Source organism: Hypanus sabinus, chromosome 17, assembly GCF_030144855.1.
Source record: "Hypanus sabinus isolate sHypSab1 chromosome 17, sHypSab1.hap1, whole genome shotgun sequence".
Lineage (NCBI taxonomy): Eukaryota > Metazoa > Chordata > Chondrichthyes > Myliobatiformes > Dasyatidae > Hypanus > Hypanus sabinus.
Window position 1 is genome coordinate 5,427,461 of NC_082722.1, and position 12,021 is coordinate 5,439,481.

General features: G+C 50.8%; 1 protein-coding gene across 1 annotated transcript in view; it reads right to left on the minus strand.

Annotated features, from left to right (window-relative positions):
- Positions 1-761: 761 nt before the first annotated feature.
- LOC132407136 (lysosomal protective protein-like) overlaps positions 762-12,021 on the minus strand; it is a 38,749-nt gene continuing 27,489 nt past the window's right edge. Inside the window, exons 9-11 of the mRNA XM_059993432.1 lie at positions 6,107-6,269; positions 4,322-4,411; positions 762-1,974 (exon numbers count right to left, since the gene is read on the minus strand). Coding sequence (XP_059849415.1) covers positions 1,891-1,974; positions 4,322-4,411; positions 6,107-6,269 — 337 coding nt within the window. The 3' untranslated portion in view covers positions 762-1,890. The remainder of the gene's footprint in view (positions 1,975-4,321; positions 4,412-6,106; positions 6,270-12,021) is intronic.

The following is a 12,021-nucleotide window of genomic DNA, read 5'->3' on the forward strand; positions in this document are numbered from 1 at the left end:
AGGTACTCCGGGTGAATTAAGTCCCCCTCAGATCCCTCAAAATCTTTTTCCCTTATCCTAAGTCTAAAATGACCTAGCTATGATGTACCTGCACTTTACTATCTAAACCGTTTCTGCATTTTACCTATTTAATCTGTTCATCATTTTAAATCCTCAGTCATATCCACTCATAACTTCAGCTCTAAGGAGCACAGACCCAGCCTTCCCAGATCACTGAAAGACTCCTTCCCAGGCAACATCCTAATGATGCCTTATCTGTCCCTACGACCGCCCTGAATCTCTCCCACATCACTGCCGAGCTTCAGGAATGTAACCTGACACCCCTCCCTTCTCCTGCTGCGAACCTTCAGCTAACTGGGCTGTACTTTGTGAAAGCATTGTCTGAAAAAAATGTCCAATTAAACTTCTGCATTCAATTTTCTACTTTCTGCTTCACCAGTCAGAGAAAGAAATAGTCGACTCTCCATTCCAAGATAGTTCTGATGGGTGGGTTTATCAGTCTGCATTGTTTCTCTCTCCACAGATCCTGCCTGACTTTCTAAGCATCTCCAACTTTTTTCTGTTTTTATTTCAGATTTACAGCATATGCAATATTTTTCCATTTTTCCTTTTAAGTTAATTATGTTTAAGGCCTCCTGTATTATTTTTTTCAGCAGTTTCCCAGGGATGGGCACTCCAAGCCAGTACTGGACAAAGTTTACAAACAAGACGAGAAGTTAGAGATTTGGATGATTTATTTGCCTGTCATTGTACTACAGAATACCCTGTTGTGCCGGCCCCAGCACAGGGCCCATTCCCATTCTACACCGCCACCAGCGAAGAGAACTCCACACCGCAAAGTGTCAAAGGCCCACAAGTGTCGATGCAAACTGCGCACCTGCGGCCGTGCACCGCACTCCTGGACTTCTGACCTATTTCACCCGAAGGAAGGTTGTGGACTAAGAGTTGCTCTCAGGGGGAGGGAAAGTGTTGAATTTGTTCCATTCCTCCCCTGAGCTTTTGTTTGAAAATCACATTTATGTCATCATAAATCGCTCCTTTGAAGAAGCTCCTTCAAGGAACTACGGTAGTTGGTTTGTGAATTTTCAGTGATTAACTATCCTCTGAGTGCAAACTAGCCAAGTCCTGGAATAGGATTTGTAATTAGAAACAGCACCAGCACCAAACTGAGCCAAACTGGGCAGAAGGATCTCCCTGTGCACAAGGGAGACATTCCTAATAAGGGGATGGCCCCACTTTGGAACAATCCCAGATAAATATTCATGCCTCATTAACGGGAAAGGAGTGTTTTGGGTGGCTAACATTGGCCCTGAATAACTCTGCACTGCTCTTGCCTAGGTTACAGTTTGTACACATAAATAAGCATTTGGGAGACCAGTGGGATGGTTGAGGATGGATTGCTGCTCATGCAGGGCAGTGGGCATCTTCTGCCTGGTGGGACGGGACATTTCCCCGTCTGCAACAATCGTGGGGCGGGATGGAACCAAGTGCAGCTGGGAGATCAGAGCAAACTTACTCCGACCCTCAGCAGCTGGTAGGTAGCCGCCCCTTTTTGTACTCCCATCATAGGTGTTTCTGTGGTCCTCCCGTACATGTTCTTGCTCATCTCCGACTTGGGAATAAAAGGTTTGAGTTCTCAGAGTGGAACCTTCTTGTATCCTAGTGTTAACCAGCTGATGTGAATTGTCACTGGGTTATTGAGTGAGGTTCACAATGTTGCCTGAAGCTGTGACTGAGCTTCTCTCCCACTTTCTATTAGTCTCATTTACACTTGGCTTAGCTTGGTGCCGGTTACTCTAGTCCGTGTTCTGTGATTAAAAGCCTATTGTCATAGGAGAAGCAGGAAAAGCAGCCAATCATTGGGCTGGGAAACCGTGGACGGGCGCTGTCTCAGTACTGAGTGTTGGAGAGGTAGGACTCGAACATCTTCAAAGCCTGCGCGGGTGCCCACTGTGGTACCATGTGTCCAGCTCCCTGGGGAGAGGCAAAGCAGAACTGGTCTCAGGCAAAATAAATAGTTATCAATGTTCCCCTGGTAACAAAGGCTTCTGGGGTTAGATCACCAAGACCTCTACTGCTTCAGGCGGCTAAAGAAATCTGGCACGTCCCCGTAGGCCTTACCGATTTTTATTGATGCTCCATAGAAAGCATCCTATCTGGATACATCACCGCTTGCTACGGCTACTGATCAGAATGAGACCACAAGGAACAGCAGAGAGTTGTGGACACCAATCTCCCCTCCATGGATTCTGCCTTTACTTCCTGCTGCCTCAGTATAACCTCAGGCCCCACCTCGCTTCCATTGGGCTGAAGGTACAAAAGCCTGAAATCACGTTGCACCAGGCTCAAGGACAACCTCTGACCCGCTGTCGTATGGAGGCTGACAACTGACCGTCTCTGACCCGCTGTCGTATGGAGGCTGACAACTGACCGTCTCTGACCCGCTGTCATATGGAGGCTGACAACTGACCGTCTCTGACCCGCTGTCGTATGGAGGCTGACAACTGACCGTCTCTGACCCGCTGTCGTATGGAGGCTGACAACTGACCGTCTCTGACCCGCTGTCATATGGAGGCTGACAACTGACCGTCTCTGACCCGCTGTCCTATGGAGGCTGACAACTGACCGTCTCTGACCCGCTGTCATATGGAGGCTGACAACTGACCGTCTCTGACCCGCTGTCATATGGAGGCTGACAACTGACCGTCTCTGACCCGCTGTCATATGGAGGCTGACAACTGACCGTCTCTGACCCGCTGTCGTATGGAGGCTGACAACTGACCGTCTCTGACCCGCTGTCCTATGGAGGCTGACAACTGACCGTCTCTGACCCGCTGTCGTATGGAGGCTGACAACTGACCGTCTCTGACCCGCTGTCCTATGGAGGCTGACAACTGACCGCCTCTGACCCGCTGTCGTATGGAGGCTGACAACTGACCGTCTCTGACCCGCTGTCGTATGGAGGCTGACAACTGACCGTCTCTGACCCGCTGTCGTATGGAGGCTGACAACTGACCGTCTCTGACCCGCTGTCATATGGAGGCTGACAACTGACCGTCTCTGACCCACTGTCGTATGGAGGCTGACAACTGACCGTCTCTGACCCGCTGTCGTATGGAGGCTGACAACTGACCGTCTCTGACCCGCTGTCATATGGAGGCTGACAACTGACCGTCTCTGACCCGCTGTCATATGGAGGCTGACAACTGACCGTCTCTGACCCACTGTCGTATGGAGGCTGACAACTGACCATCTTGCACCTCCTCTGTTACTGGTACACTCTCTTCTGCAGTGTTATTGTTTCTCTTTGTTCAATGTACGAGGGGCATCATTGGGGGATGTCAGGGGTAAGTCTTTAACACAGAGAGTGGTGGGTGTGTGGAATACACTGTACATTAGGAGCATTTAAGAAACACCCAGAGAGGTACACAGATGATAGGAAAATGGAGGGCTATGTGGGAGGGAAGGATGATTGTTCTTGGAGTAGGTTTAAAAATCAGCACAACATCATGGGCTGAAGGGCCTGTACTGGGCTGTAGTTTCCTACGTTCTAACGGTATACAAGACAAGCTTTTTGCTGTACCTCAGTACGCGTGACAACAATAAACCAATGCCTAACCCCAGGGCATTGCAACTCTCAAGTTGTATTCCACAAGAGGGAAGGGGGGCTGATGAACCAGACACGCAGAGAGACAGCCCACCCCCACCTTCTGGGGAGACTTGCACACTGAAGGTTGACGGGACAGTGGATCTCCGCATCCTGTATGGGATGTGGTCTGGGGAGAGGGTAGAACAGAGGTCTGTGTGGCACGGAGTATCCCATGGCTCAGAAGGTGATCTAGAGGCTGTCTCACACAGGCCAGTGGGACAGGACATGGGATTGGAATGAGCTGGAGTGGTGAGTGTGGGGAGAATCTCTGCCCTACAGGAGTGACCCTGTTTCAAATGTTGCTTTCAAAGATTTGTTTCCTGGAGGAGCAAAGGCTGAGGGCGACCCAGCAGAAGCTGATGAAGTTGCGAGAGGAGCGGGAAGGTTTGGCAGCCGGCATCTTCCTCCCAGGATTAAATGTCTAATACTAGAGAGCAAGTTCAGAGGAGAGATGTGGGGTAATTGTTTTTACACACTTGGAGTGGTGTCAGTGGTGGTGGTGGAGACAAGCACAGTAGAAATGTTTAAGTGGTTCTTTGACAGATACCTGAGCAGAAAGCTATGGTGTTAGGCAGAAGGGAAGAAGGGATTAGGTGTTATCAGGTGCCGAGCAACCTGTCCCTCTGCGGACAGGTTCTAACTGAACCTCAGTGAGTGACGGGGGGTGGTTACCTTGACTGTCAGGAACGTGAGGCTTCCGTACTGTTCGTAGAACCCAGCAATCTGGTTATTGCAGATCCACGGCTGGTAATTGACCGTTTTCTGTCAGTAAAGAAGATACTTGGTTATTCAGGTTGCCTAAGCAGATCCCCTCACCCGATCTCTCCGTACCTGAGCTCCCCCTCCCCCGACAGCCCAAAAGCTAACCCATCATCTGACAGTCCTCACAGGAGCAGGTTCCACACGTCGTGCTGTGGAGCAGTGGGAGTCTCCGACAGGAGGGACATCACGTCACTGGGACCATCTCAGTGTCTGGATTTGCTCTCAGACACAAAGCACCTCCCTCAGGACAACTTGTGCAACAGCACAGTAATGAGGTTAGCACAACGGTTTACGGTACCAGCGACCAGGGTTCAATTCCCACCACACAGTAGTGTAGTGATTAACACAACATTTTACAGTACCAGTGACCAGGGTTCAATTCCCACCACACGGTAGTGTAGAGGCTAGCACAACGGTTTACAGTACCAGCAACCAGGGTTCCACTCCCATCACATGGTAGTGTAGTGGTTAGCACAACGGTTTACAGTACCAGCAACCAGGGTTCCACTCCCATCACATGGTAGTGTAGTGGTTAGCACAACGGTTTACAGTACCAGTGACCCGGGTTCCATTCCCATCACACGGTAGTGTAGAGGCTAGCACAACGGTTTACAGTACCAGCAACCAGGGTTCCACTCCCATCACATGGTAGTGTAGTGGTTAGCACAACGGTTTACAGTACCAGCAACCAGGGTTCCACTCCCATCACATGGTAGTGTAGTGGTTAGCACAACGGTTTACAGTACCAGCAACCAGGGTTCCATTCCCATCACACGGTAGTGTAGAGGTTAGCACAACGGTTTACAGTACCAGTGACCCGGGTTCCATTCCCATCACACGGTAGTGTAGAGGCTAGCACAACGGTTTACAGTACCAGTGACCAGGGTTCAATTCCCATCACACGGTAGTGTAGCGGTTAGCACAACGTTTTGCAGTACCAGCGACCAGGGTTCAATTCCCATTGTACAGTAGTGTAGAGGTTAGCACAACGTTAACAGTACCAGTGACCCGGGTTCCATTCCCATCACACGGTAGTGTAGTGGTTAGCACAACGCTTTACAGTACCAGTGACCCGGGTTCCATTCCCATCACATGGTAGTGTAGAGGTTAGCACAACGCTTTACAGTACCAGTGACCTGGGTTCCATTCCCATCACACGGTAGTGTAGAGGTTAGCACAACGGTTTACAGTACCAGAGACCCAGGTTCAGTTCCTGCTGCTGCCTGTAAGGAGTCTGTATGCTCTCTCTGTGACCACGTGGATTTCCTCCAGGTGCTCCAGTTTCCTCCCATGTTCCAAAGACATACCGGTCAGTAGATTAATTGGTCGTTGTAAATTGTCCCGTGATTAGGCTCGGATTAAATTGGGGGATTGCTGGGTGGCATGGCTTGTCGATAAATACATTTCTTAATTTAGTGATTATCTCATTGGCCCACCCACATTCCATAAAACATAAGAGCAGAATTAGGCCATTCAGCCCATCGAGTCTGCTCCACCATTCCATAATATCCCTCTCGACCCCATTCTCTTTCCTTCTCCCATAACCTTTGACACCATTACTAATTAAGAATCTATCCATCTCTGCTTTGGCCTCCATAGTCTCCCTTCATCACCAGTGGTTCACAGTATCCACCACCAAACCCCCTGGGTTCCAGGGCACAGCCTGGAATGAAATTGGAATAGGATCTTACTTACCGCCTGATTGAGTGACTGCACAAACCAGTTGCCTCCCAGAAAGTTGCAGGCCATATCGGTGTCCCCATTGTAGACGAGCACACGCAGACCCTTACTCAGGAGCGACAGGTAGAAGTTCTGCATGCTGGTGTAGATGCGGCCGTAGGTTCTACTAATGTCTTCACTGCAGAGAGGATTAGCACAGGTTAGAAGCACCTCAGATCAGTCCAGACTAAGCACTGAAGCTAGCAGAGACCTCAACGAGCTTTAAAATTCCTGACAATTGGATTGGATAGAATGTTGTTGTTATGAGTGGCAGTGTAGGGAATTATTGAATACATAAAAGTATCTGAGACTTATAGATTCATCGAGATATAGATTCAACACAGAATCAAGCTCGTTGGCCCAACACATCCATTCTGCACAAGACACTATTTAAGCTAATCCCATTTCCCCGCATTTGGACCCTTTGCTTCTAAACCCTTCCTGTCCCTACCCCCTCCTTCTGGAGCTTGTTCCATTTAACCACCACCCTCTGTGTGAAAAACTTGTTTCTCAAGTCCCCTTCAAACCTGTCCCCTCTCACCTTAAACAAATGCCCTCTTTTTGTTTGGACTCTCCTACCCTGGGAAAGAGCTGGGGACTACCTACCCTATCTGCAGCCCTCAGTATTTTATAAACCTCTATAAGGTTGTCATAGCCGGGGGTGGTAATGGGGACAAGCTCCCACTACCTATAAAATGCTCCTAATGGTGTGCGTCTCAAATAGACTCTGACAATCAAGTCCAGTTCCTGGCCTTCATGTATGGCTTAACTACTAAGCCCAGCCAAACAACTTCTACTGACGGGGGAAGCAGTAAAGGTGGATTACTGGCACCTTAAAACCAGTCACTTTGAGCAAATGGGGCTCGTCAGCCGTGATTTTCAGCTCATCCAGAAGGAAAATGCTTATCTCAAACCTCTGCAGCCTTGTAGCTCGACCGACACATGGGCTCGACCGACACATGGGCTCGACCGACACATGGGCTCGACCGACACATGGGGTCGACCGACACATGGGCTCAACCGACACAAGGGGTCGACCGACACATGGGCTCGACCGACACATGGGCTCGACCGACACATGGGCTCGACCGACACATGGGCTCGACCGACACATGGGCTCGACCGACACAAGGGGTCGACCGACACATGGGCTCGACCGACACAAGGGGTCGACCGACACATGGGCTCGACCGACACATGGGGTCGACCGACACATGGGCTCGACCGACACATGGGCTCGACCGACACATGGGCTCGACCGACACATGGGCTCGACCGACACATGGGGTCGACCGACACATGGGCTCGACCGACACATGGGCTCGACCGACACATGGGCTCGACCGACACAAGGGGTCGACCGACACATGGGCTCGACCGACACATGGGCTCGACCGACACATGGGGTCGACCGACACATGGGCTCGACCGACACATGGGCTCGACCGACACATGGGGTCGACCGACACATGGGGAAGGCTTCAGGAGTGAAGCCCCAGAGAAAATTCTGGAGCTTAAGTCCCGAAGGCAATCCTACATTGAGCTCAAAGCTGATTGGTGCCAAATGGTATCGGTCGGTTCCTTTGGGTTCGTCAGATGTGTGGAGAGGGGAAGCTTGCTGCACGGGTAATGGCTGACTCTCTATATCGTACTGGCTCGGCTCTCATATCTGACCGGGGCCTCGGTCACTCACTCTGTAAGGTCACCCCTTAGTCTCCTTCATTCCAACACTGCAAAGGGAGTAACAAAGAACAAAGAAACGGCAGCTGAACTAAGTATTTTGCACCAGTGTGGAAGTCAGCAGCAGTGTGCCAAGTGTCAGGGAACAGAAGTGAGTGCAGTCACTATGACTAAGGAGAAGGTGCTCGTGAAGCTGAAAGGTCTGATGTGTTCTCTGGGTACTCGGAGACACATATTGAATAAGTTGAATGCAGTGATCAGTAAGATGTGTTCTCTGGGTACTCGGAGACACATATTGAATAAGTTGAAGTCATGGTTTCCTTTAGGGAAATCTTGCCTGGCATATTTGTTGGAATTCTTTGAGGAAATAACAAGCAGGCTAGACAAAGGAGAGTCAGTGGATGCAGTTTAGTTGGATTTTTAGAAGATGTCACACATGAGGCTGAGAAACAAGATAAGAGCCCATGGTACTACAGAGTATAGTATGGACTTGCCTGCTGGTGTTCAGCAGGGGCAGGGAGGGGTTTTGGATCCAGTACTTTACACTTTATATGACAGAGTTGATGGCTTTGTGGACATGTTTGTGGGTGAATCAAAGACAGGTGGAGCGGCAGCAGGGAGCCCTGGACAAATTAGCAGAATGGGTAAGGACATGGTAAATGGAATACTGTGTGGGAAAGTGTATGCTCATGCTCTTTAGTAGAAGGAATAAAGGGATAGACAGAACTTGAAAGAGGAGCTTAGGAGGGATGATGGCACCTAACGGCAACTGCTTTGCTTGCTTCTTCGGAAACAGTGCTATTTCCAGCTTTAATATCTCTAATTGTCCCTTTCAGGTTTCTTTAAAGACCCTGACCTGGAGTTACACACTGACTGCGGTTCATTGCGGGTACATTACTCCCATCTATAATATACATATTTTGCTGCATTCATGTTTAAAGAGGTGTTCTGCATACTTAACCGGTCAGCTAACATGGGTATGTATTAATGAATTAGGTTTCCCAGGATTGTTGGAAACCTGATAGATGTTTATAAAATTATGAGAGGCATGGACTAGGTAGACAATCAGAATCTTTTCCCCAGGATAGAAATATCAAGCACTGAAGGACCTGCATTTAACGTGAGGGGAAGAGTTTAAAGGAGATGCACAGATCAGCTTTATGTGCAGAGAAGTGGATGATTGGGACGGACCTGTACCAGCCAGGATCTCTGAGGAGACGATTCCGTTCCCCATTGGGACGGACCTGTGCCAGCCAGGATCTCTCAGGAGATGATTCCGCTCCCCATTGGGACGGACCTGTGCCAGCCAGGATCTCTCAGGAGACGATTCCGTTCCCCATTGGGACGGACCTGTGCCAGCCAGGATCTCTCAGGAGACGATTCCGTTCCCCATTGGGGCGGACCTGTTCCAGCCAGGATCTCTCAGGAGACGATTCCGTTCCCCATTGGGACGGACCTGTGCCAGCCAGGATCTCTCAGGAGACGATTCCGTTCCCCATTGGGACGGACCTGTGCCAGCCAGGATCTCTCAGGAGACGATTCCGTTCCCCATTGGGGCGGACCTGTTCCAGCCAGGATCTCTCAGGAGACGATTCCGTTCCCCATTGGGACGGACCTGTGCCAGCCAGGATCTCTCAGGAGACGATTCCGTTCCCCATTGGGACGGACCTGTGCCAGCCAGGATCTCTCAGGAGACGATTCCGTTCCCCATTGGGGCAGACCTGTTCCAGCCAGGATCTCTCAGGAGACGATTCTGTTCCCCATTGGGACGGACCTGTGCCAGCCAGGATCTCTCAGGAGACGATTCCGTTCCCCATTGGGACGGACCTGTGCCAGCCAGGATCTCTCAGGAGACGATTCCGTTCCCCATTGGGACGGACCTGTGCCAGCCAGGATCTCTCAGGAGACGATTCCGTTCCCCATTGGGACGGACCTGTGCCAGCCAGGATCTCTCAGGAGACGATTCCGTTCCCCATTGGGGCGGACCTGTGTCAGCCAGGATCTCTCAGGAGACGATTCCGTTCCCCATTGGGGCGGACCTGTGCCAGCCAGGATCTCTCAGGAGACGATTCCGTTCCCCATTGGGGCGGACCTGTGTCAGCCAGGATCTCTCAGGAGACGATTCCGTTCCCCATTGGGACGGACCTGTGTCAGCCAGGATCTCTCAGGAGACGATTCCGTTCCCCATTGGGACGGACCTGTGTCAGCCAGGATCTCTCAGGAGACGATTCCATTCCCCATTGGGACGGACCTGTGCCAGCCAGGATCTCTCAGGAGACGATTCCGTTCCCCATTGGGACGGACCTGTGCCAGCCAGGATCTCTCAGGAGACGATTCCGTTCCCCATTGGGACGGACCTGTGCCAGCCAGGATCTCTCAGGAGACGATTCCGTTCCCCATTGGGACGGACCTGTGTCAGCCAGGATCTCTGAGGAGACGATTCCGTTCCCCATTGGGACGGACCTGTTCCAGCCAGGATCTCTCAGGAGACGATTCCGTTCCCCATTGGGACGGACCTGTGCCAGCCAGGATCTCTCAGGAGACGATTCCGTTCCCCATTGGGACGGACCTGTGTCAGCCAGGATCTCTCAGGAGACGATTCCGTTCCCCATTGGGACGGACCTGTGCCAGCCAGGATCTCTCAGGAGACGATTCCGTTCCCCATTGGGACGGACCTGTGTCAGCCAGGATCTCTCAGGAGACGATTCCGTTCCCCATTGGGACGGACCTGTGCCAGCCAGGATCTCTCAGGAGACGATTCCGTTCCCCATTGGGACGGACCTGTGCCAGCCAGGATCTCTGAGGAGACGATTCCGTTCCCCATTGCCACGCTGACACTTGAGGCCACGGCTTCTTCTTTTGCCAAAAGAAATGCACCTCATATTTCTCCTGGGCAGTCTCCAACCTGATGGCATGAAGACTGAATTCTCAAACTTCTAAAAACTGCTCCCCCTTTGTTCCCTTTTCCCTTTCTTCATTTCTCTCTCATCCTGATCCACCCGATCCCTATCATCTTACCTCATTCCTCTCCACACACTCCTCCTACTCATTTCCCTCTCCACCTCCATGTTCTTCCGTCCTCTCCAAACCAGACTGCATTATTGTCAATTCCAACTATCACCCCCTGACTTCTGACACCACCCCATTCCCTCCACTGATCCTCCAATGCTCCGTGTGCTGAAGAGGGACACATTGGTGCAGAGCGTGAGGCTGACAGTCCTCAACCCACTGGATGTAACATGAAGGGGTCTCAGTAACAGTGAAGTCGCAGGAGATAAGAGAGAGGACTTGCCAGCAGTTCACATAACGCTGAGTATACAGGCCAATTGCTGACAACTCTCCCATCCCTTTCTGACATGTCCTAGCCACAGTCACCTCCTGCCCTAACATCGGAGGTGGGATGATTGTACAATATTTAGCTTCACTCACAACTGTTCAGTGCGCAAAGTGAGCTGCTGTGTGCTGGCTATCGCCAGGCAGCAACCGAACACCGCCAGAGAGGAGTCTGACCACCCTGAAGATTTTCCCTTCCCTCCAATGAGCAGAAGATACAGGCTCGAGGATTACTTCGATCAGAGGTGAGAATATCAGTGGCCGATTATACAATAAGATAACTCACAGTGGAAGACAGACTCGTGATTTATCTCGTTATGTGTTTACATCTTGTTACTTACCTGCACTGCACTTTACCTGCATTGATATTGTTTTACCTGGCTCTACCTCTGTGCACTGTGAAATGATCTGTATGAACAGTATACAAGACTATTTCTCAGTACATGTGAACACAATAATCCGATTCCCATTCCCATCATCTTCAGTGGCATCCCTCCTGCTAAGTGCTTGGGGGAGGGAGGAGGTGGGTAGATTGGATGTGATTCCGTTGACCAGGAATTTGATGGGGCATGTCAGCCTCAGCAGCTGAGTGTTCTGCTGTAAATCCCCCGGTACACTCCACTCCGTGTGACTGCAGATAGAGGAGATGCTGCAACATGTTGTATGGGATAGTGCATGTCGTCAAACCCCCAGTACACTCCAATCCGTGTGACTGCAGATAGAGGAGATGCTCCAACATGTTGTATGGGATAGTGCATGTCAGCTATGAGGAAAGACTAGAGAGACTGAGTCCATTGTCCCTGGAGCAGAGGAGGTTACGTGTATATAGAGTGGGATGATGTGGAGTATGAATGAGTAGACTGCAGGGGACCTTTCCC